Source organism: Pogoniulus pusillus, chromosome 25 (genome assembly GCF_015220805.1).
Source record: "Pogoniulus pusillus isolate bPogPus1 chromosome 25, bPogPus1.pri, whole genome shotgun sequence".
NCBI classification, from domain to species: domain Eukaryota; kingdom Metazoa; phylum Chordata; class Aves; order Piciformes; family Lybiidae; genus Pogoniulus; species Pogoniulus pusillus.
The window spans coordinates 21,164,720-21,191,301 of NC_087288.1; the positions used below are offsets into that span (position 1 = coordinate 21,164,720).

Sequence of the window (26,582 nt, forward strand, 5' to 3'; positions counted from 1 at the left end):
CTACTGCCGCCTCCCGCTCGACTGCCAGCCGGCGGTGCTGGAGCGGAGCGGCGCCGGGCGCGGAGAGACACGGCCCCGCGATGCCCGCGGCCGTGCCCGCGCCCCGGCGACCCCCTGCGGAGGCGCCCGCCTGCTGGCACTGAGGCCGCGGCCGCACCTGCGAGGGGCGTCGCAGGGGACGGTCGTGCAGCCTCCATTGCTCCCCATCTCCTGCGCGGCCGCCGGGGCGGCCGCAGCAGAGCCTCTCCCGTTCTCCCTCCCCACCCCGTCGCCAAGCAGGAACCGCCAACGGTGCAAGCGGAGCCCGAGCCGGGGCCGTGACAGCCTCTACAGTCCAAGCTGCCCCACGCCTCGCCCTTCCTCTCCTCCGTCTCGCCCAAGCCATGAACTTTGGCCGCGGTCCCTCGGTGGTGTTGAACGTCGGGGGCACCCGGTACTCTTTTTCCCGGGAAGTACTGAAGGATTTTCCGCTGCGGCGGGTGAGCCGCCTCCACGGCTGCCTCTCGGAACAGGACGTGCTGGAGGTGTGCGACGACTACGACAGGGAGCGGAACGAGTACTTCTTCGACCGGCACTCGGAGGCCTTCGGTTTCATCATGCTGTACGTGCGGCACGGCCACCTGCGCTTCGTCCCGCACATGTGCGAGCTCTCCTTCTACAACGAGATGATCTACTGGGGGCTGGAGGGCTCCCACCTCGATTACTGTTGCCAGCGCCGCCTCGACGACCGCATGTCCGAGACGTGCACCTACTACGCGGCGGAAGAGCCACCGGGGGACCAGGTCAGTGGCCCCGAAGGCAAGGGCCGGCGGCCGCAAGGAGCCGAGGGCGGGAAGTGGCTGGAAAGGATGAGGAGGACTTTCGAGGAGCCCACATCTTCCGTGGCCGCCCAGATCCTGGCCACCGTCTCCATTCTCTTCGTCATCGTGTCCATGGTGGTGCTGTGCGCCAGCACCCTGCCCGAGTGGCGGGCGCCGGAGAACCGCAGCGTGGAGGAGCAGAGCAGGTACACAGCAGAGTCAGTGAGGGAGCCCTCAGGGTAGGAGGATCCTTTATTTTCCTGCTGTCCGGTCCCCGTGTGTCCCGTCCAGTGTGTCCTGCACTCGTCCTGACGGTCCATGGCTGTAGTTGCCGGCGAAGATCGCCTGTGCTCCTTCAAACCCTAGCCCCGAATTGGGGAACCGAGGGGGAATGTAGGGGAGCTCCAGAGGAGAGGCGCTGCTCTGTCACTCTGGCTCCCATCGGGCTCTGCCCGCTGTCTCCGAGGGCAGGGGCCAGGTGTGGGGGTAGAGAGCGGGTAGCGGGAGCCGGCGGGCAGGCTCGGATCTCGGGCGCGCAGAGCGCGGGGCAAGGGCCACCGGAACAGGGCTTGCCGGCTCTCTACGTGTGCCTCCGCCTCTGGAGCTCGTTTCCCCGCTTAGAGGAGCCACGGGACTTAGCCCACACAGAGAGGTTCAGACACTCGGAAAAACTTACTAGCCTTACGATTGTGGAAGAAAAGGGAAATGAAAACCTGAAGACAACAATGTAATTAGTTTCTTTTCTCCTCTGGAAACAGTACAATCCTGTATGAGCTTTGCCTAAATTCGTACAAGTCCTCCTGGAGCAGATAACAATTCCAGGTTCTCCTCTTGTAGAATTTTGTGTGTGCGAACAGCCTTGCCTCAGTTCCTCTTTCCAACTCAGATGCTTTATGTGGGGAACACAGGCTGTTTGCTCTTGCAAACATCGTATTAGCGTCCCAGTGTATGAATGTAACAAATGTTTACATTTCCTTTAGCAAAAAACCTGTGTAAGCACACTAAACATTGCAAAACAGTTGCAAAAACGAGGGTACGGAGTATAGGCTTGATTCTGAGCTTTACTAGTAAGAAAAAAACCTTTTTTCATGTCCTTTGTGATTTCGGCTTAGGATTCCGTTGATGTAACTGCTGACTTCATTGCCATTTCCCTCTTTCTGTTCACTAGAGAACACAATCAAGACTGCTCTGGCTGGATTTTTCCCATAAATAGGACTGACATAAAGAGAAAGAAGTAAACATTTCTCGTGTTTGTTAGCTTTGCCCTTATTTTAAAGCAGATCACTCAACACAAAGTTCTCAGCTTCTGCCTTACAGTGGAATAGCAGCCTTGTCATTATGAAATCATCACATTTTACCGTACGGTTAATTGGAATGTGATAAATTATGTCCTACTCATTAGATTAATTCCTTGGAAAGTATTTTTGTAGTTTCCATTAGCTTAATGGAAAACTGCACCTGTGTTTTTCGTTGTAGCTGAGCCAAGGAACTAATCATATGAACAAAAAGAAAGCTGATACAGATTGAGGAGCTGTTGATTCCTGCTTAGATTTGGATATGTCAAAAGTTGCTCTTATAGGTTCTTCAGTTAAAAAAGCCTTACCTAAAGTTCGCAAGGCTATCAAGGCTATTTCAAAGGATGGGTGCTCCTTTTTTTTTTTTTTTTTCTGTAAAGCAGCTTAGGTACCCCCCAATAAACAGGGGAAAGCAGGTGCATGCAGATGGTATGTACTACCACAGCATTAACGATATGGTTTCTATCATTGTTCACAGTGTAGAAGCCAACAGCAGTTTTACCAAGTTCAGCTTGCAAAGAAATAATGCATATGATGTGTAATTTTTCTTTTGTAGCATCTTTGTCTTCAATAATGTGTGTATTAGATGCACACTGTCTGAACAATTGCATACTGTGTACCAAGTGTTTGAAGGATAAAGTCCTAAATACTTCGAAGGTACAGTGTAGCCAAGTACTTTGCAGAGTACAGTGAAGGCTGCTTTTAATACCAGAAGGACCACTATCAATAGTGAGTTTCTTCAGTACTGATTGCAGTCCTCTGTGGAATTACAACAACGAACCAAAGCAAGATAGTTGTAAAAGTTGTGGTGGAACAGATTCTAACAATCTTCCTGCAAAAGTCTGACTGGTAGAGGCTGGTTCATTTCACATGTGACATAACCCACGTGCTTGCTCTCACTCTTGGGAACTGATAGTAGTTTAATGGCAAACACATGGAAGACAGAGACAAATGTGTTCCTTTTCTGTCTACAGCTGGTCACCTGCTGAGGTGTCTTTGTTCTCTTATGGGAACTTCTTCCTTTATTGCATATGCTGTATCATGACCAACTACTTGTACATGTGTACATGACATAGTATTTGACATAACATGCCTAGCAGTCATCAGACTTCATTTCTCTTTACTCATATTTCTTTTCTTTATAGTCAAAATAAGTAAGACTCTCAAAACCTAAGTGGCTTACTTGAAAGTCTGACCACAGAAATCACACAGGAGTATCTTGGATTGTGAACACTGGCAATATCGTCCACCTTAGATGAGAAAGCTTTCAAAAATCTAGCTATTAGTTTCTGATACAATTAAAACTTTGAAGCCAAATTCTGTCTTTCATTTATTAACCAAGGTTCCTCTTTGAAGTAAATTCTGTCTAAGATGATAATGCAGTGATTTTTTTTTTTTCTTTTCGACAAGAGAAATTGTGGCACTAATGCTACATGTGAGCCTCAACTCGCATGGTGCTGCAGTGACTACTATGGAGACTTGACATTATTCTAAACCTGTATTTTGACAAATTGTAGAAATCTAAATTGAAGGGTCTTATCTAGAAGTCCTTAAGTTGAGGATTTTGGATGTAAACAACTATTTGGATCAGAATAAGCTTAGAAGAGATGAGAACTGCCTCATGAAATACAGCGACTTTTATATTTTCAGTCTGTCACATGCTTACTGATAAAACGCCCTGTCCTTCCCCAGCTGTGTGAACTCTTCAGAAAGGTCTCACATGGATAATTTCCGTAGCTGACCTGTGAAAACCATCCTCAGAATTGCTTTGGGCAGCTGTGTCTCTAGCCTACCTGGATGTCATGTTTAGAAGGACCACTATCGACAGATGCTAGCGGGCTTTTTTCATCTTTGCAAAACATCAGCTTAAAAAGTTGTATTTTAGACACCAAAAAAAAAGAAGTTACTGCTTTATGGTGGTGGAATTTCAGAATGCTCACATCCAACATTTGTTAAAAGAAAACTGGATAGCTTTTTTTCTGGGCAAACTCTAAAAAACCCTTGCATTTTTTGCTAAGTTAAAACAGTAGACTGAAGGTAAAGAATAGGAACTACAAAGCTCACTTAACAATCATAGAACAACTTAGGTTGGATGGGACCTTAGAGATCCTCTATTCCAACTTCCCCGCCATGGGTAAAGATGCCTCTCAGCTAGTGTCTTGGCTGCTCAAAGCCTCATCCAACCTGGCCTTGAACATCCCTAGAGAGGAGGCATCCGCAGCCTCCCTTGGCAGCCTATTACAGAGTCCCATGTTGCTGACAAGGATGTTAAACAGCACTGGAGCCAGTGGATCCCTGAGAAGCTCCACTTGTCACTGGTCTCCACCTGGACATTGACCATTGATCACAACCCTTCATGTCCATCTATCTAGCAGTCCATCCATCAAGTCCATGCCACTCAGAGAAGGATGTTGTACAGGACAATGTCAGAAGTCTTGCACAAGCCTGGATAAATGATGTCAGTTTCTCTTCCCATGTCTACCAGAGCTGTAACTGTCACAGAAGGCCACCAGATTCATCAGGCACAATTTGCCCTTTGTGAAGCCATGTTGGCTGCCACAGAGCACTTTATTTTCCATGCACCTTAGCACAGTTACCAGGAGGATTTGCTCTATGATCTTACTTTGAACAGAGATGATAAAAAAAAGACAAAAAGATGGAATTCTAACAAATTTACAAGCTTTTGGGAAAAAAAAAAAGAGATAACACAAAGGTCAAATATGCATCAATGCCTGACCACAGAGTGTGTTGATGAACTCACCACAGCTTGGTGTCACTCATCTTCAAACTACACAGAAACATTGCTGAGGACCTTGGGGCTCAAGGTGTTCATATCCATGTATCCCCTGAGAGCCATGAAAGGAGTTTGCCTTTTTCCAGGGGATGCTGGGTCCTTAACAGCTTCCCACATAAGTTACTGGAGTTTAGCTCACTAGGACATACTACTGCTACCAAAGCAGGGACAGCATGGACAAAAAGACAGCAAGGTTTTTAAATGCAGGGAAACCGGCTGCAGCCTTAACAATGAGTTGAAAACGTTGCTGATTTCAAAAGGCTTAAAAACAAGACATTTGTTCAAATGACTAGGAGCCTTTCTCAGCAGGAATTGGATCATTCTGACTACAGCTTGGATGCTTTTCAGGTTTAATGTGCTTTACATGGGAATAGGCTTCAGCAACAACATAAAAAAATCAGTGCTGACAGACTTTAATCCCATCATATACTTGTCTTTAATCATGCTGTCTGTTTTCCTCATGTGTCCTGTTGTTGTGCATGTTTTATTTACAAGCTTAATAGATAATAGTGCCACTTGCAAGTATTTTGGCTAGATTTCAACCAACTCATGAGGGAATATTGGAAGTATACAAATTGGCAAAAAGGATAATGCTAAGTTGAAGTGCTCAAAGACATTCATGATGTGATTTTATTAGTAATAACAAAACAAGTCTTGTTAGAGGTTGAAAAAAATTCAGAAGTGGTTTCACTCCTACCTAAAATCATTACTCTGAAAGGAAGTTATCAGATGGAACAGAAAATTGAACAGTGATGGGGATTACAGTGGAAATGAGGCTCAAGAGGGCTTCATTTTTTGTTTGTGGACAAGGTTCATTAAAGCAATATTGAAAGACTCTGAAGTAGCAAAAAGATTAAAATTTTGGGGGAAAAACTCTTTCATGTGCTTAGGTAGGTCTGGGACAATGAGCAGTAAGTTTCAGCAGAAATAATGCATAACGAATAAAAAGAGGACTTTTTATCTGAATATTTAGACAGTTTTTTGAGAATCTTCAAGGAAATGATGAATGAGTTTGTTTTTAATTTCCCCTCTTCTCTTTGAATACCAGCTATTTTAGAACAGAACTGATGGGGGGGGGAAGCAACCAAAAAACTGTGATGGAAATTTATAAAGCAGGTGCTACATTTTACCAAGTAAAGCTTGTCATATAATGACTTGGTTACAGATTTTAGCACAGCATTATTCAAGCAGCTGGCCATAAAAGGCAGTCTGTCCCGTGAACATGCAGCAAAGATTTTAAGAATTGAAGAAGATGCACTTGTTTTAGTTTTCCATGTGCACGCATTTTATTTGGCTTTAACTTCATACTCGGTTAGTCCTTGAGGACTAACTTAAATTTGCTTTCCTTTTTAGATGGTATCTATCCATTAATAAGGTCAGCTGTAAAGACGAGTCACTACAAGAAAATGGGGAGGGAGACTTTTATCCCTACACATCCGACAAAGTTGTCAGAGGGAGGTGCTGAGTCACCTGGGTGTGTTGCTGAATTTTTCTCCAGCTTGGTGCTGGAAATTAAGGAGTGATGGCAGCTACTCAGAGGAGGAACACTGTGTTCCCAGCATCCACCAAAATGGGTATTGGTATCCAGGCCACAGGCTGTGAAGAATGCCACAGCCTTTCAATGGCAACAGGGGACCACACTGGCTATGGCTGCATGCAGTGTGAACAGGTTGATAATCTGCTCAGCAATGTGGCACAGCTCCAAGATGAAGTGAGGGAGCTCGGGAAGAGGTGAGTAGGTTAACAAACATCAGAGTGAGAGGCACTAAGTGCCTCAGTCTTTTTATGAACACCTTCAGGCACGGTGACTCCACCACCTCCCTGGGCAGCCTATTCCAATGCCAATCACTCTCTCTGGCAAGAACCTCCTCCTAACATCCAGCCTATATCTCCCTGGGCACAACTTGAGACTGTGTCCCCTTGTTCTGTTGCTGGGTGCCTGGGAGAAGAGACCAACCCCACCTGGCTACAGCCTCCCTCCAGGTAGCTGTAGTCATCGATGAGGTCTGCCCTGAGCCTCCTCTTCTGCAGGCTGCACACCCCCAGCTCCTTCAGCCTCTCCTCACAGGGCTGTACTCCAGGCTCCTCACTGGCTTCTTTGGGCACATTCCAGTATCTCAACAGCTCTCTTGAATTGAGGAGCCCAGAACTGGACACAATACTCAAGGTTAGAATTAAATCTAGTCAGGGACATCAAGAGGAATTGCAAAAGTTTCTATGGGTACTGCAGACCCCCTCAGAAAGGAAGCAGGAGAAGTGGTGCCAAGTGGTGTGGAAAAGGCTGAGGTTCTCAATGACTTCTTTACCTCAGTTTTCACTTGCAAGGGCTCCAGCCACCTGAAATCACAGAAGATAATGGCAGTGGCTGAAAGAAGGAACTGCCCATTGTGAGCAAAGATCAGGTTCATGACCATTTGAAGAACTTGAGAGCGTACAAGTCCATGGGACCCAATGGGATACACTCACAGGTGCTGAGGGAACTGGCAGATGAGGCCACTTAACCACGGATTATTATATTCCAAAAGTTATAGCAGTATGGGGAAGTCCCCACTGACTGGCAAAGGGGAATCATAACCCCCGTTGTCACAAAGGGAAAGACGGATGATCCAGAAACTAAAGGCCAGTCAGCCTCACCTCTGTGCCCAGTAAGATCGTGGAGCAGATCCTCCTGAATGCACTGCTGAGGCAGAAGAGTAATGAAGAGCTGATTTGGTACAATCAACATGGTTTCACCAAGGCAAATTGTACCTGACAAACCTGGTGTCCTTCTAAGGTCACAACATCAATAGACAAGGGGAGAGCAGCTGATGTCATTTATGTGGACCTGAGCAAAGCCTTTGACACTGTCCCACACTACATCCTGATCTCCCAGCTGGTAAAATAAGGGTTTGATGGATGGGCCACTCAGTGGATAAAGAACTGGCTTCACAGCTGCACCCAAGGAGTGGCTATCAATGGGTCCACATCCAAGTGGAGGCCAGTGACAGGTGGAGTCTCTCAAAGACCAGTACTGAGATCGGTCTTGTTTAACAGCTTCATCAGTGACACAGACAGTGGCATTGAGGGCACTCTCAGCAGGTTTGCTGTTGACACCAAGCTGTGTGGTGTGGCTGACGGCTGAGTGAAGGGATCCATCCAGAGGGACCTGTACAGGCTGGAGACATGTGCCTATGCCAACCTCATGAGGTTCAACAAGACCAAATACAGGGTGCTGTCTCTGGGTTGGGGTAATCCCAGGCACTGATACAGGCTGGGCAGTGACTGGCTTGAGAGCAGCCGTGAGGAGTGGGGCTTGGGGTTGCTGGTGGATGAGAAGCTCAACATGAGTCACCAGTGTACATTTGCAGCCCAAAGAACCAACAGTATTCTGGGTTGTATCAAGAGAACTGTGGCCAGCAGTTTGGCTTCTATTATGAAAAAGATACAGACCTGCTGAGACATCTCCAGAGAAGGGCCACAATGATGATCAGAGGCATGGAGCATGTCTTCTGTGAGGATAGGCTGGGAGAGTTGGGATTGTTCAGTTTGGAGAAGACAAAGGTTTTAGGAGACCTTATTGTGGCCTTCCAGTATCTGAATGGGGCTACAAGAAAGCTGGTGAGGGACTTATTAGTATGTTGGGTAGTGGTAGGACCGAGGGGAATGGATCCAAGCTAGAGGAAGGTAGATTGAGGCTGGATGTTAGGAGGAAGCTCTTCAGCATGGGGGTGGTGACACTGTAGAACAGGTTACCCAAAGAGGTGGTGGAAGCCTCATCCCTGCAAGTTTTTATGGCCAGGCTGGATGTGGCTCTGGGCAGCCTGATCTAGAGGAAAGTGTCCCTGCCCATGACAAGGGAGTTGGACTAGTTGACCCTTGAGGTCCCTTTCAAACCTGACGACTATGTGATTTGGAAGTGAAGATGGAGTACGTAGCACTTGAGATTTCCATAAAAGGCAAGAAGTTTCTAGTTCTTCTCAGTAAAGCACTTAAAAACATGATTGACCAGGACTGCCAAAAGCCAGCTACACAGGCAAGAAAGGAGTGACAAGAAGAAAGATTGTTTTACTGCTGGCAAAGAAGTAAAGGGGGGGGGGGGGGGAAACACCCTTCTATGTTAGCTTCTCCCAAGCCAGGATTAATATAATTGATAAGAAAGAAGGTCAGATGTAGCACAGAGAAATGGAAGCACGAGATATATATATTGGAGTGGCATTAATGCGTCTCCCTCTGTCTTGATCTTGCTTTGTCATTTTTGCATCAGTGATGCACCTTAGCTCTCCTTATGTCCAGTCTACAATAAAAGGCTTCTTCAGTCCTTTGTGCTGAAGTAGAACTGATTCACTGTATCTCATGTGCTAGGAACTGACACAGTAAAAGAATAAATTGATCACACTTGTGGATTTAACTGGACAACTATTCCTCAAAGTTATACTGGACCACAGAATTAGTTGACTCGTAAAGGATCAGGATCTGACTTCCTTAAAACTTGACTGAGAGGTAACTTGCCTAATTTGTGCCATCACATTTTTTACATTCTCAGGGCATCAGGAGGAAATGCTAAGTGAAAAAGTTCTAAATGGTGTGATTACAAATCACATTTTCATTTAAATGTTCTGTGTCATGGGATACAGACAGTACTACCAGAAACAGAGTCTGTTGGAATTGTGGAAATTGTGGAAAGTTCATGGCTGCAACTCTGATACAGATACAGTTTTTCTTATCATGATTACATGAGATCTCAACTAGCTAAAATGTAAGTACATTCAGGCTTCACTGGTGTGTCCAGTACAGTGATCTCGCTGTTGGACTGATTTTACTAGGGAAAGTCTTAAGTATTTTCTCATCACATGTAAAAAGGACTGAAAACATTTTTTGTTGTTTGTTTTTCAGTGTATTCATGCAGTAGCTTTGCTATATTTAGCACCTGACTTTTGCTTAGATGACATTATTATGATTTGAGCTTTTTTTTTAATAAAGCTGCCCTTACTGAAAGAAGCCCTGGTATTTTCAAAAGCTTCCTTTTGAAGACAACACCTCATTCTTAGGAACAAGCTACTCTTGAGCTTCGCAGGTCCTTCTACCAAAAGGTGCTGACATGAACAAGTGTTTCATAATCCATTTATGAATAAAGACCACCAGCTCACAGAACTAATGTCATTATCCACTAACCAAGAAAAATGAGGTCTGGTTTTATGTGAATAGCTATTTCTTTTAGTAATATATTTATATTCCTTTAAATATGCTGTTGCTGTGTACCATATGACTTCATATCAACTGGCCATCTTCTCCATTTTTGCATAAATCTGAAGTGAATAAATTAATAAAATGAAATTAATAAAAAACGAAAACCCAACATCTTGGTGTATGAAACTTAGGAAAGTTACTTTATTGAGTCTGTTACTGTATTTTAAGCAGTTACAGGAGAATATTGTCTTTCTAGCAGGCCATTCATTGCCTTAACAACAGATTTCAGAACTGGTGAAAAATTGTGCAGATGTGTAAGGGAAGCAAAACTTTAGGTTTGAAATGACAGTTGAATCATTACATTTCTACAGACACTACCTTGTTGGAATCCCTGCAGCAGAAAAAGAGCTGTGGTGGTTTGTAGTATTTTCACATCCCCATTCTCATGTCAGTTTGGTTCCAGACCTGTTGCTGTGAGAGGGCATTGGTGACTGCTTTTTTATTTGCTCAAATTTGGTGAAAAAAGATGAACAAAAGAGGGAAAGATGAGGTTCCATTCCCTCCTGTATTAGTACCAGTGAGCACTGTCTGAATTCTTAAGGGTTATTTTCAGGTGGAAAATTTGAGACTATGTGCACTACAGTTGCTAAATAGAGCAGCATTTTCATCTTCTGATTCTACCTTCTGCTGATTTCAAGTTGGGAGAGTCTTGTCTCATTCACTGCACTGGGAACTTGAATATACTGAAGTCATCACCTTCCAGGACTTATTTTCTTAAGGCTGTTATTAGTATTTGGCAAGAAGATGATCTTGCCTATTGCTTTGGTTACCTTGATATTTTTGCTGCAACAGATTAGATGGAGTTACATTTACAATAATAAGGGAAAAAAAGGAGCAATGCAGAGCATAATCCTAAATAAGAGGACACAGGGTTATTACTTTGTTTACCCAATGAAGAAAAATAGAATATCATCTTATATTTAGTGGCAATACCTGGATACAAATCAGATGCATTGGTTTAGTCTGGTTCCTGACCAGCCAATTTGCATGAATTATGTAATGCCAAAGCCTTCTCCATCTTTACCTGCATTTTAATTTAGCAGTCTAATCCTATACCTTGCTGTTCATTGATCCACAGTCCTCATTATTTCCAAGTGGATTAGGCCTCAGAGATTTAAAACTGACAAAAAAATCTGAACAAAATCACCAAAAACCAACCAAGCAACCAAAAATGTGTTCTAGATAATGTTACATGTTGGCATCAGTGGCATACCATTTCCTGTAGAGTTCCAGGTTTTGTAGTCATATTTGTCCAGTATTTGGACTAATAAGACAATCAGTGCAAACTCCTCAGTACATCCTCTGGTTAATTGCTGAAATCTAGTGCCAGATGTGCAGGAAAAGAACAGGATGGCTTTCTGTTTGTCCTTTGTGAAGGTCTGAATGTCAGTTTTGTAGTATCCGTGAACAAACCGAACATCCACTAAAGCTTTGGCATGAAACATAAATACTGTACTTTGTTTCTATTGACAGGATAATCGAAGCTATCTGCATAGGCTGGTTCACTGCAGAGTGCATTGTGAGGTTCATCGTCTCCAAAAACAAGTGTGAGTTTGTCAGAAGACCTCTCAACATCATTGATTTACTGGCAATTACTCCTTACTACATCTCTGTTCTAATGACAGTTTTCACAGGGGAAAATTCACAGCTTCAGAGGGCTGGAGTCACCTTGAGGGTCTTAAGAATGATGAGGATTTTTTGGGTGATTAAACTGGCTCGTCATTTCATTGGCCTTCAGACACTTGGTCTGACTCTGAAGCGTTGTTACAGAGAGATGGTGATGCTACTTGTCTTTATCTGTGTTGCTATGGCAATTTTCAGTGCACTTTCCCAGCTTCTTGAAAATGGGCTGGACTTGGGAACAAAGAATAAGGATTATGCCAGCATTCCTGCTGCTTGCTGGTGGGTGATCATCTCGATGACTACCGTTGGTTATGGTGACATGTGTCCTATCACTGTACCAGGAAGGATTCTTGGAGGAATTTGTGTGGTTAGTGGCATTGTCTTATTAGCCTTGCCAATCACTTTCATTTATCACAGCTTTGTACAGTGTTACCATGAGCTCAAGTTCCGATCGGCTAGGTATGGTAGAAGCCTCTCTGCTGAATTCTTAAATTGACTAAACTTACATTTTGTTCTATCTACTTGTTAAGCTTTGTCGTAGAAGAGAATGGTGGAAGGTCCCTTTGTGTGTCCTTCTCAACAGGATGGTCCTATGGAACCATAATCTCACCAGCCTGGAGAAAGCCCATCACCATTCGGACAGCAAGGATGGCCAGCTGCCTTGGGCACCGTGCAGGGAGAGGGAGCGAAGGTTCAAATTTAAGAGAACAAAATTAACAAAAGAGGATCCAGAGGTCCTCCATTAGACCAGTCTAGTCTTCAGTTTGCCTTTTCACACAAAAGCAGAATAAAAAGATGGGCTTAAATGCCATTCCCATAACTACTTCTGATACTGCTCTAAGCAACATGTAGCAGAAGTTTTTCAAACGTTCCAGTATCTGAATGCTCCGTAAAGGCATTGGTAATTCTTGCCTGAAGTATCATCACTTAGCTAACCAAATTAGATACTGAAGGAGAATCACTGCTACTTTTGAGGTTCGCAACAGATTAGAGCTGGTTCTGTAACTTGGGAAAGGCAAAAACAGGCCTGTAGGGCAAAAAGTCTTGTAGACCAATTCTGATCTTTGGTGAAGCAAATACATCTGTAAAACCAGTGAAGCCAGCAGCATTGCTCTGAATTGGATAATTCAAAGAAGTGCACCTCCAAATATTGTACTGGGGACTTCCTTAGACCAAATTAATTTCTCCTCTGGAACCAAATTAGTAGTAGAAGCAAGTGATGTACTTCACAAAAATCAGCAGAAAAAAAATAGACATTGGTTAATATATTTTCTGGCAGCTTAGTTGAGAGCTGTCCAAATTTTATGTATATTCAGTTCAAATTCATCCACCCAAAGTTACATACTCAAGAGCATTTACCCCTCCACCCCAAATTAATCAAACATATATATCATAGTGAAAGCTCTTTAAGACAAATGATAAGATTTCATCACTTGACATAGTCTGGAAAAAGCACTGGAAAGCAAGAGTAGCTGCTCCCTGTCAGAGCATAATGTTTAAGTTCTGCACTCCTCACTGAAGGATACACTGTATTTTAACGGACGTTTTAAAAACAGCAGAGCATACCAAAGAAAGTGAAATATAGAAGTATAAGTTGCATTTGGCAAAACTGATATATTCTCCAATGTAACTAAGACATTTTAATTAATCAAATTAGCTTCTGAAATATTGTTCACTGCATTTCTTCTGTAGCATCATTTAGTGTAATTCTGAAAGGTTGCTATGTAGAAGTGTGCAGTCAGATGAACACAGTAAGGTACAGCTTTATGAATGTGGGTACCAACAAACATCAACAAGGAGCTTTCTTATTGAGATGGAAGTTCAGAGTCATCAGCATAGCTGAGTTTGGGCTACTTGCCTGAAAACACTGCATTTTCTGTTACTGTGCTGTAGAAGCATTTTTTACATAGATTCTTGTTAAAAGCTTTAGAAGTAAAATGAGTACCACCTAGAAAACACCTCTAGAATTGCTCACCCAAAAGTACCACATTGGTCAGTAACCAGGACATTGAAGGCTCTACACTGAGATCTGAAAAAATTATAATTTGAAGTGGTCTTGGTCTAAAGTAGTATTGCAGAATTACATTGCAAATGTAGCTTTTCTGAAGAGCTGGAAAGAATTTTAATAACCTGCTTACAAACAATCCTGAGTTTTCCTGAAATAGTTTTTCAAGACTACATCATTAAGTAACATTGCAGCCATACTCCGATTCTTGCCACCGACACATTCTGGTGTTCAGATTAGCTCTGTAGTTCCTCAGATGACTGTGGTTATGCCTTTTATGTCCAAGTCGTGCCATTCAGAAATTGTCTTCAGCATTCCACAGAGAGGTAAGCACAAATGTCTTCCATAGGTGAAATTCACAGCTGATGTTAGTTAGGCAAGTTGTGACTTCAGAGGCACTTAGGTGTTTCAGACTAGCAAAGATGCTGGCTCTGCATGTGTTCCTGTGTATGTCCTGCATATGTAATATATTATAGTCAGTTAAAAAAAATTTTTTTCTCCTCACAAAAATTTTCCTACTTGGTAAAATTTAAACTTCAGACTTTAATCCAAACACAGCTGTTGAAGAAATTGACATTTTTATCTTCTAATGAAAAGTTTGACAGTAATAAATGCATTTTTGAGGAGAAAAAAAGCTGGTTTTTGTGTACTTTGCTCTGATTTTTTTCCCCATTAAAAATAGGCTTAAAAAGTCAACACCAAGATAGTTTTTAACAATCAGGAAAATCAGTATTTTTCATAAAACTTACTTTGGTTTTAGTCCATGTATTGTATTTAACCAAACCAATACTCTGAAGATACAACCCTCCTCCCACAAAACGCCCAAACCATCATCACAATGACAACAGTTAGAAGTTGATACAGAATGAGAATATACTTTAAAGTATGTTGCCATCTTTTCAAGACAAGATAAAATGCATTTCAGCACTACCTTAATTCTGCCCAGACAAAGGAAAAAAAAATACTGCACAAAGTAATTTTCACCATGATTCATGTTGTATGAGCAATTAAGGAAGGATGTTTTCAAAGATCCAGGCTATTTGTGGTATACAAACAAATTGTCTGATCATTTAGAAAGAGTTTTCCAGCTAAAGAAGCATTTCCCAGTGTTAAAATATCCTCAGGTGAAAATAACCCTGTAAAAGAATAAGTCTGTGGAGATTCTCTCATCCTGTTTTGTGGTGTTTTTTTTTAACAGCTTATGTTCACTTTTTATATGTCAAACTGTGAACAGAATGACCTAATGTATTTTTTGAGTTACAATAAACTATTTTGAAACTGCTCTACAGAAGCCCACTAAGGAGAGGGGCTGGGGTAGAGGTGTTTTCCCCATTTCTGTTGTTGTATAATTATCAGTGTGTAGCCTTTAGTTTCCATAGAAACCAGGTTGAAATAACGTCATCTCAGCAGCGGCCTTAAAACACAGTTTTATAGTAAGCAAAGAGTTCATGACTTCTAGCTGTTTTCAATGGACCAGTGTTTTGTTAGTGAAACTTGCAGCTCCCTGTGTAGTCAAAAATCAGCATGTTTAGTAAAACTGATGCAACTGTTTTACTAGTTTACTTGAGAGTACATTTTATGCAGACAGGGGTTCAGTGCTCTAGTTCACGACAGAGCGTTTCAAAGCCAAATGAAGGCAGGCTGGCTCATCTACAGTCGTTGGCAGTTTGAACCCCATACAATAAATTCTTCATGGGCAGTACCTCTTTCAATATCTGAAACATTCACAGTGGGAACAAATAGGATGAAATATAAATACAGTAAAAGAAGGGACACGTTAATTGTGATCCAGCCTCCTGGATTATCTAAACCTAAAGGCAGTGCAAATGAGTTTTGAACTGCTGTTGCACATTTTGATGACAGCATAGGTTAATTAAACATTACATAGGTTCAGTCTCAGGACTGACCAATTGGATCAATATGGGCTGATTTTAAGCCATTTTATCAGCATAGGGATTGGCCATTTAAATATGTGATATTAATTATTACTGTACAGTGGCTTGTCCAAGTGTACACAGCAGCAAGCTTGAGGAAAATAAAAAATCCCCATTAATATAAGATTCAGGCATTTAAATGTACCAGGTTTTCATATCACATACACAATTTGTGCCTGTAAACAAATCACTCTTCAGCTTTTGCAGCATTCAAGTTTCATGTTTCCTAAATAAAACTGAAGGCCTTATGGGTGCAAAACACTTATCTCTTCCCCTCTCGGTGACAGCTACAAAAATCTTACCAGATCTGAGTGTCTGCCAAGAAGTGGTCATATGCACACACCAGCCAGCTAAATTCAGCATCCAACCAGCCAGTTCCCTGGGAACCAGCACAACGAACAAGGTCTGCTGTGATCTGATTTTCTCCCACCTAAGTGGTTCAGGATAAAACTACTGAATAAACTTTGAGAATTTGAAGTATGCTGAAATTTTTAGACTTATCCTTTCAACTTAGCTTCCAAAGAACCATTTTCTGGAAAACTGAGTAAGCTATGTATAGCTAAAAAGATCATACAGCTTTGTATTTTTTTTCACTGTGATCTTTCAAAAGGAAATCGACTCTCATTTTCCATTATTTGTTTGCAGAAGCAACCATGCAGGTCAGTGTATGTGCTGCTAGTTAAACTTGCTACATAAACCAGATCCCTCTTTAAAATAAGTAGACTTGTCAAGAAAGGTCTTCCAGCTTTGCTAGAGCTGTAACCATTTACGTTAGCTGAAAAGCTGTCCTAGCTCCTATGGAAGGAACAACACAATGCTGGTTTCATAGTGACAAACATGCAATGTATGGTCTGTGGAGTGCAACACAATATAGGGAGTATCTTTTGCAGATTGACAGCATCAATTTGAGCATCAAGATGGCTGCACAGTGAACCACTGTGACTGATACTCTGCTCGACAGGAAATTCTCAGAGCCACAGAAGAATAAATGTGAATGTTTGCAACTACACATTTTAGACTCCTTTATTCCTTGCAAATGCAAAGGTTTATAGTTTTATATAATGTTAATTTTATATATTGTTTGTTTATCTGTAAACAAAAGTGTATACTATAATTTGAAAAGGTAACAGATGTATTTTCTTGATGTGAATATGGAATTAGATGCATAAAATGACATTAATAATAAAATTTGCTGGTCTTGTTGCTGTAGGTCATGGACTACTGGTCAAAACACAGATGTGTATAAAATGTGTTCTTTTCAACAAATTAACTCTATGGCTGTGCATACTATGTTGTATCTCAGTAAAAACTTCCCCTTACCAATTCTGGGCCACTGAAAAGTCTGCCATTTATAACCAAACAGTTTTACACAATAGAAAACACAAATATTTGATCTAGAATTTAATATGAGCCAGAAAATAAAATGAAACCAGCAAAGGGTTATTCTCCAGCAGCCAAATATCTATTAAAATTATGGACAACAGAACTGTCACTGGAAATGAAAAAGCAGCCATCCCCTCCCAAGGCAGGATCACCCAGGGTAGTCCGCACAGGAATGCATCCAGGCAAGTTTTGAAAGTCCCCAGAGGAGACTCCACAGCCTCTCTGGGCAGTCTGTTCCAGCACTCCATCACCCTCACTGTAAAGAAGTTTCTCCTCATGTTGAGGTGGAGCCTTCTATGTTCCAGTTTGTAGCTGTTGCTCCTTGTCTTATTGCTGCAGACCAGTGAGGAGATTGGCCCCAGGCACCTGACACCCACACCTCAGATATTTGTACACATTGGTCAGGTCTCCTCTCAGACTTCTCCAGACTAAACAGCCCCAGGGCTCTCAGTCTCTCTCCATAGGGGAGATGCTCAAGTCCCCCACTCATCCTCGTGGCTCTCTGCTGGACTCTCATTAGCAGGTCTCTGTCTCTCTTGAACTCAGCAGCCCAAAACTGGACACAGTATTCCAGGTGTGGTCTCACCAGGGCAGAGTAGAGAAGGAGAACCTCCCTAGCCCTGCTGGCCACACTTTTCCTGATGCCCCCTAGGATGCCATTGGCGCTTGGCCACAGAGGCACATTGCTGGCCCGTGAAGAACTTGCTGTCCACCAGCACTCCAAGGGCTTTCTCCACATAACTGCTTTCCAGCAGTTTCAGCAGTACAATGCTGGTGTTCTTGTGAACAAGTAGGTCTGAGACAGTCCAGTATCAGCTTTTTCTTTAAATGTAGCCATTTCAAAAGTAATGTCAAAAATAATTCCAACTAATGTTCTTTCAAAAAAGCTTGAACTTATTAAGATATCCTGAAATTATGAACTACTCTGGCACCAGCTCACTATTTTATTATGAAAATTAATAGAGTTTTCATTTTGAAATCAGGAGCATTTTCACCTCTCTTAGTTTAGTTGTTGTTTTTTTCAAATGTATGTAAAAACAATCTGTGAAGAAATTAAGCAGAGGTCTATAAAGTCATGTATTTTAGAAGTGTTTTTGTAAAAGAACTTCTAAAATACTTTGGAAACAGACTTTTAAAAATGCTTTAACATTGTTATATTTTATGGATATGCTCAGCACTTAGACCACCTAGCAATCTGAGGTGGAGCTGTAAATCATAGAAACACAGAATTGTTAGGGCTGGAAGGGACCCCAAGGATCATCTAGCTCCAACCCCCCCATCATGGGCAAGGATACCTCACACTAGCTTAGGTTGCTCAGAACGCCAGCCAGCCTGGCCTTAAAAACTTTCGGGAATGGAGCTTCCACCACCTCCCTGGGCAGACCTGTTCCAGTGTCTCACCACTCTCATGGTGAAGAACTTCCTAAATACATAGGAAAGTAAGGTTGATTCTTGCTCTCTCAAAGGAAATTTTATACATTTGTTTGCCATAAGAATTAAAATAATATTTTAAAAGAAAAAAAACAGTGGACAGTTCCATTCAAATCTAGGGGCTGAAAACTAGGATTCTTTCCCTTGTACTCTGGAAATCCTCCACTTCAGTTTTTATGTTTCTTTTCACTGATCTTTTACCAATATTGAAGTAGGAACTACAGCAAGGACTATGCTTCTTTTGCACTGTGCAACCATGAATCAAAATTACTGTGCTGTTCCCCCCAAAAAATTATCTAAGTCTGAAACACAAAACAAACAGTGCTAGCAAACAACATGGCATTTCTCTTTAGCTTAGTGTACCTTACATATGTACTGAGGATGATACACTTTTAAAGTACTAAGTGTTCAAAGGGTTTTGATTTTGGGTTTTTTTTCCCTTTTCCACTTAGAGAGGCACTCAGGACACAGTCTCTTTGATAGCTGTGCCGGTTGTGCCAGGACAGCACAGCCTCTAAACATGACTTCTGCTGTTATAGTTTAATATCTGACCTTGATGTCATTTGATGGGATGCTAAGAATGAGTAAAATTAGGATAAATCCTTGATGCCATATAAAAGAGAATCCCAATCCTCAGAGTATATTCACTAAGTACATTCATGCAGAGGCCCACCGGGAAGCATGAGTAACAGAATTACTTCAATAAAAAAGCAATTAAATGTGTAGATTCCTGCCAGAAATTCCTGCTTATAGCCCTAAAAATTCCATGGATCCCTTGAGTATCCCTGCCTTTTTGTGTGCAGTGTCTTTAGGCTGTACATACTGGGTCCTTCGATACAAATGGAGCTGATATGTCACAGAAGTTTTTCGGTCTCCATTAGCCCAGATGTGTCTGAAAGGAAAGTCCTCTTCAAGACAGACAGGCAACCAGCAGTAAATAAAAGTTAGCTAAGATGAAGTTTGCTTTGTTTTAGAAAATCTATTTGCTATCTGGGTTACAGAAGACAAAGTCTTGGATATAAATGCCAGCTTACCCTCAACAGGAGTCCAGGGCCTAGGAAGCTCATCTGCTCCCCTCTTCATAGCAGACTCCACCTTCAGCATATTGCCTCTTTTCTTAGATCTCTCTCTTTTCACCTTAATCCTCATTCGAGGAGCATTAAACATTAGCATGCAAGGACTACAGCTACCGATACCTTTGCCTTCTCTTTATAGAGACTGCCTTGTTCCCATATGAAGTGCAGTCCAACTCCAGATTAGATAGCTGTGAATAAATACCCATACGTTTCTCTGTCTCAGTGTAGGATAACAAGTTCTCTCCTCCCCCCCAATCAATGTCACATATAATGGGAAGAAACAGTCATGCAAACCAAAGCTTTTACAAAGCAATACAAAATAGCCTAAATCATCTGCATCCCATCCTTTGTCTACAGTCTTCTTCTGGTACCCTGAATCCTGCAGCCCATTCAAATCCGCTCACAGCTCTGCAACAAAGATCACCTATCTGCCTTTGGCCACATACTCCTGCTGGTGGACCTGGCAGCTGAATTTGGATGTCAAAGCTGCAGATTGGTACTTCTTTACTCTTTGGCTGATTACTCCAAGTTGGTCATTTCTACCAAGATTTGTATAGCAAACTGCCCAAGCACAGACTGTATGTCTCTAGTATTAGTCCACTTCCACCAGCATGTAATAGAGTTATGCTAGAAGCAACTAACAGCACTGGAAATTGTTAGACATTTGGTCTAGTATTAAAAGCCTCAGTTTAAGATTCATAAGAGAAAGTACTGCTTTTATGTTCCCTGCTTTGAAGATTTATCCCTACTGCATCCAGGTTTGTCATGTGAACTAAAAGAACATTGCAGAGAGCAGGTGAGACTAATGAACAAAGGAAATCAGGTAGGGGAAGAGAGAGAGGTTTTAAGCCCTCTTCCCCATCACTGCTGCTGTTCTCCCATACCTGCCCTGAAAACACATCTCTGCTTCCTTCCTCTGCCAGGCTTTTCCCACCCAGTACTTTTCCTCTTGATTTTTCAGTCCTTTGCCTAGCTGCCCCATTTTATTTCTGCCACTGGCTACACTGGAAGCATCTGCACTGGCACCAAATATTTCTGAATTTGCAGTGCCAGGCCATGCTCTGCCGTCCCAACCTGCCCATTCTCTTCTATTGTCATTTCTGTAGTGTGGTGGTAGGCTTGATGGGGCAAACATGGGCTTATCCATGCCCAGACATGTTCCCCTGCCTCCTCCCTCCTGTGCTGGGGGAGGCAAGCGTGGGAGGGGAGGGCGAAAACCTTGGCTTCACCTAATATGGTGAGGCCTGGCAAAGTGCCATTCCGATTGGCTAATCTATGTCCAATGCCCCACTGGTCTTGGGCTGGATAATGATAAAAGGGTAGCATGCTGAGGCTGCTGTCTCATTTTTTTGCATCCTGATTTTTCCTGGAGAGCTTACCAGGAACAGGCTCCAAATGCCTGCACGCAACTGGCCTGCATAGCCAGCATGAGATTGTGCTGAGACTGCACCTGAATGTCTCCTGCCAAGACAAAAAGTCCTGTAGATACACAGATCATCCAGAGGAGCCAGGAGACAAAGTCAGAGATTGTCTGCCTCCTTTTCCCAGAAGCCTGGATAGAATCAAGTTTCAGTGGCCAACAAGACAGAGTTCCACATGCTTTGGGTCCTGTCTGATTTATACTTTGTGAGTAAATCCTTAAAAGCCTCTGCCAGTATAATATTTGCATTTGCCACTTCAAGTGCTCAGGTTTTGTCTGTGCCCTGCCTGTATAAATTGCCAACCTGTGCATTTTTTTGAACCCGTGAATAAAATTCTGGTGAGTTTTAATGTTAATAAACAATTTTCATAGTTATTAAGAATCATTGCCTGGATATCAAAATTAATACAGATTATTAATTTTGCATAATCCCTCACATATATGTTTAGAAAAAATGAGCATCCAGTCCCTTGAGGAACTGTGCTAAAAACCATTTCCCTCATCCACTCATCTCTGGTAAGTGCCCTTTTGCTAAAAAGAAAAACTTTCACCCATCTCTTTGGGTGAACACACTGTGACAGTAACCTGTATTGCCAACATTTGTGATTTAATATTTCCCTCTTACTCTTTTCTGATTGTGTCTGCTCACAGATGTAGTCCCTGTGATCAAGAGAATAAAAAAGAATCTGGCACCATCTCATCCAGCTTCTTCCCTTTCCATCGTGTGCTAATGACTACCAAAAAAGCAAAAGGCATCCATGGTAAGGGGATCCAGTGTCTGTAGGCTACAACTGAAAATACATCTTAACCCCCCTCCACCAAAAGTCACATCCTTTACTTTCACAGATGACCACTGGAAACTTCCATGAAAAGGTGCCATATTAATATACCTAACCTCATGATAGCTGCTACACCAAACGACCTTTTGCTTTGTAGGCTAAAGTCATGGCCTGCAGCATGTTGGCAAACTCTTTGCCCTCCATGGCTAATGGTAACAAATGCTGCTCTGTTCAGCTCTAGAACTTGGGCTCCCAATCTTTATCCATTTTCTCCTACTATTTTAAAGCAAGATATGCTACAATAGATACTATTTTGCTTTTAAAAAGAATATGAAACTGAAGCTCAGCTAAAGCATCATCAATTGCCCTGCAGATTGGAGCAAGAAGATAATCACAACTTGAGTAGGCATTTTAACTGCTCAAAGAAGTGATACAGATCTCCTGAATCAAAAGAAGTTCAGTTTGAATGTTACAGTTCAGAGGGAAAATTTGCTCCAGGTCCATTGTAGAAATCTGCAGTTACTTACCAGTAGTCATAAATAATCCATGAACTCTCTAATAGGTCTTTTGTTTCACAAAATCACAGAATATATCTGATTGGAAGAGACCTCAAAGATCATCTAGTCCAACCCTCAACCTAGCATTGAAGGATCAACACTACACCGTGTCCCTAACTGCTGGGTCCACACACTGCCTGAACACCCCCAGGGATAGGGACACCATCACTGCCCTGGACAGATCATTCCAGTATTTGTAAGCCTTTCAGTGAAGAAGTATTTCCCAATATCCAGCCTGAACCTCCCCAGGAGCAGCCCGAAACCATTTCCTCCAGTCCTGTTGCTTGACACCAAGGAGAAGAGACTGGCTACCTCCTCATTCCAACCTCCCTTTTTGTAGATGGGCATCACATTTGCCGGCCTTCAGCCAACTGGGACCTGCCCGGTCAGTCAGGACTGTTGACAAACAGTGGTGAGTAGCTTGGTGATCACTTCTGCTAGCTCCTTAAGTACCCTTGGGTAGATCCTACCCAGGATTCTCCTCAATTATCTTTTCAGTGATATTTTTGGAAACATTGGAAAAGTGATGGACACTTCTTTGTATTACCAGATGTGACAGCAACATCAGTGTACATCACTGCAAGTGTTTGTTTACTCTTTCACTAACACAAGTGAAATCGTTCTACTGCTATTCTACTAGGTTATTAAATGAATTTCTTTACCAATTAGTACACAGAAGATAAGCAGTGTCCTCAAATGTTTTGAAGCTTTTTTTAGGTTTCATACATTGTTAAAATAAAATGATATTAAAATAAAATTCCCTACTCATCTGTCCAATGTGCATGATTTTTTTTTTAATGAAAGCTTTTTAAGGCTGCAATCACCCAAAAGGGAACTCATATAGGGATTGCTGTAAAGCTCAAATTGTTTTATATGTGACTCAAAGCCAGCTCTTGGATTACATGGAACCCGGAGCAAATTTTTTTTAGTACCACCCGGGGAATGTTCCCCATGTCTCTACCCATAAAATTTTCCTGTAAGGCAGGTATGTAGGTCTTCTAATTCATTTTTTCCTGAAGCACAACAAACATGATGCTGTAATTCAATAAATTACTCAAAGCAAAGAGCAAACTTGGAGCAATTTAGTTCCTGCTACATACAGTAATTATTTTAGTGCACAAGTGTACTACAAGGCAAGTGTTCAGTCAGCACTCAGATTCTTCATTTTGTGGGTTCAAATTATTTAAATCTGATACTGTGTGTCCCAACTACACTTGCGATGAGCCATCTATTGGGGTCAAAGTGGTGCTTCCAGCAATTTTAACAATGCACAGAAGCAAGTTTCCATTCTGCCTTTGAACAGGAAACAACAAATACTGTAGTCTAAAGGAGACCATAATCACATCAGCTCCATGCTGCAAAACCTACTGGGAAGGGGAAACAACTGAGTATGAAAAGTAAAAAAGCAAGTAAACTCATGGTGCCAATTTCTCTGTTTCCATACCTTCTCACCATTCCTCTTCATTTGCTTCAGGCTGCAAAATGGGATATAATACCGTAACATGAAAATGCCTGCACCACCAATAGTACTGCAAGGTCTGATACTCCCTGGGAAAACACAGCTCAGATTTTCCCATTAAAATAGCCCAAGTTCCTATATACTGAGCCAAATGAAACTCAGTTAGCAGTTGGCATCACAGAACCTACACAGTACAAAGGAGCCAGATATGGTTCAGCAAAATTTACTGTGAAAAGTCTTTAGGAAGGCAGGTGTTATCAAAGGACATGTTTTCAACAAAAAGTTTTACTCAAGATCTTAAGTGTGGTGAGCAACTGAATCACACTGCTTCCATCCACATATGTACACTCACACAGGTCACCTCTTGCTTGGGACAAAACTATAAACAGAGAGGCAATGTGCAGAACCCCATCTACTGACGCCTTTGTAAGGCTGTGTATGCTCTGCCAAGGAAAAGTTCCTGCACAATGCGGAGGCAGATGTTGCAGGCAGCATTTACTTGGAGGACTCCATATTTCTGCAACTATCCAGCCCTTTAATGTGTGCAAGGACTTGGCTCAGAAAAAGTTCCTCTCAGCTTTCCCTGCTGTTGCTCCGCTCGCTCCAGCATACTTAAATAATCTTTTCTGCAATGCTACTACTGAGCTGCCTTTTCATTTCACTCTTGACCAGTGTTCTCCCACACTTACCTGTGCTTCTCAACTTTTTCCTCCAGTGTAGGGAAAGGCTGTGGTAAGGAGGTAGATAGTTCCTTTATCTGCTTGTACTCCCAGGTGTACATGGCCCCTATTCTGATGGCAGTAAGAAAGCACAGACAGAATATTTCAAAAGCAAAAAAAGTTATAATGCAGCAAGATAAAGAGGTGATGCATCAAAATCCCTGCAAGACCTCCTGAAACAGATCTGAGTTGCACTACCATCTGATGAGATGAAACCATAATAGTTACATGTTTATAGAATGTCAGTGAGACTATAGGATGCTGCAGGAAAGATAATTAGGAGACTGTCAATTGTAAAGGTATCACAGGGTAGTAATTCCTGCTGCTGGAAAAATACAGTCCTCAAAAATAAATGTAGTCAAAACTGCACATTCTTTTCAACGTAGAAGACACTGATGTCATGGCAGCAATCTGTTTTTATGATGTTACCTCTGATGTGCTAAATGATTCATAAACCAGGAATATTTTCTATAAACAAGACTTCTCTGCTAATCAGACAGTTGACATTAGTATAACTAAATTCAGTTATGCAGGGTTGGGGTTTGTTGGCTTGTTTTTTTTTTAATAGGTCAACGAGAAACCTCTTGAGTAGAGCCTGCTGACAAATAATCTGGGCAGAAGTGGGCCCTCTGAGTCACTGTGGTCAGAGTTCAGCCAGCTCTAAATGGGTTTATACCATAGCAGCACTTGGAAAAGGGGCTTTGAGGTAGTAGCTGTGAATGGTATTCTAGGCTGGCACTGGAATACAGAAGAAGTCTCTACACCAATCTTTCACAATTTACTAGGAAGAACCACAGACACGGAGAAATGTGCAGCTGTTGCAAAAACGACACAGCAGAGCACCAGCAACCTAAGAGGTTCCTGGAATGCATTGATGATGAATTCCTCCTCCAATTAGTAGAGGAACTGACAAGAAAATGTGCTATGCTGGACCTAGTCCTCACCAAGAAGGAGAGGCTGGTGAGTGAAGTGAAGCTGAAGGGTTGCCTTGGATGCAGTGATCATGAAATGGTAGAGTTTAAGGTCCTCAAGGCATCAAGGAGGGTGCACAGCAAACTCACTGCTTTAGACTTCAGAAAAGGGACCTCCTTGGTAGGGTGCCCCATGGGAAAAAAAAACCTGGAAGGAAGGGGTGCCCAGGAAAGCTGCTCAAGGTTCAAGGATCACCTCCTCCAGGCCCAGAGCAATGCATGCTATAAAAGAGGAAGGCAGGTAAGAACGCCAGGAGGCCTGTATGGATGAAGAGGTAGCTCCTGGACACACTTAGATGCAAGAAGAAAGCCTACAGAGAGTGGCAGCAAGGACAGGGGACCTGGGAAGAATTCAAAGAAATTACCTGTGCCACCAGAGCTCAGGTGAGGAAAGCCAAAGCACAGCTGGAATTGAATCTGGCTGGGCACAGCAAGGGGAACAAGAACTTCTTTAGGTATGTTACTGGGAAAAGGAGGACCAGGGAGAATGTGGGACTGGTGAAGTTCTGCTGATTGGAAAAGGGCAAACACAAGACCCATCTTCAAGAAAGCAAGAAAAGGATGACCCCAGGAGTTCCAGAGCAGTCAGTCTCACCTCTGTGCCTGGAAAGATCATGGAGCAGATCCTCCTGAAGGCTCTGCTGAGGCAAATGGAGACCAAAGCACAGGTGATTAGTGGTACCCGGCAATGGCTGAACCAAGGACAAATCCTGCCTGACAGATTTGGTGGTTTTTTATGATGAAGTCACAGCAACAGTGGACAAGGGAAGGGCAACTGACATCATCTACCTGGATCTGAGTAAGGCATTGGACTCTGTCCCACGTGACATCCTGGTCACCAAACTGGAAACAGACTGGAGGGGTGGAGCACTGCTGGGTGAGGAATTGGCTGGATGGTGGCACCCAGAGAGTGGTGATCAAGGGCACAATGTCCACCTGCAGACCAGTGCCAAGTGGCTCCCTCAGGGGTCAGCGCTGGCACCAGTGCTGTGTAACATCTGTATCAGTCATATGGACAGAAGAATCAGTGCACCCTCAGCAGGTTTGCAGATGGCACCAAGCTGTGTGGCACAGTTGACTTGCTAGAGGGAAGGGATCCATCCAGAGGGA

The 26,582-nt window shown here is 42.6% G+C and overlaps 1 protein-coding gene across 2 annotated transcripts; it reads left to right on the forward strand.

Annotated features, from left to right (window-relative positions):
- The first annotated feature begins 302 nt into the window (after positions 1–302).
- KCNG3 (potassium voltage-gated channel modifier subfamily G member 3) lies at positions 303–16,943 on the forward strand. 2 transcript variants are annotated; one of them, XM_064164037.1, is made up of 2 exons: positions 303–1,039; positions 11,589–16,943. In XM_064164037.1, the coding sequence occupies exons 1-2, from the start codon at positions 384–386 to the stop codon at positions 12,232–12,234; spliced, it is 1,302 nt and encodes a 433-aa protein (XP_064020107.1). In that variant the 5' UTR covers positions 303–383; the 3' UTR covers positions 12,235–16,943. The 2 variants fall into 2 exon arrangements, with proteins under 2 accessions (XP_064020107.1, XP_064020108.1); XM_064164038.1 differs by having other exon boundaries at positions 303–1,006.
- The last annotated feature ends 9,639 nt before the right edge of the window (positions 16,944–26,582 follow it).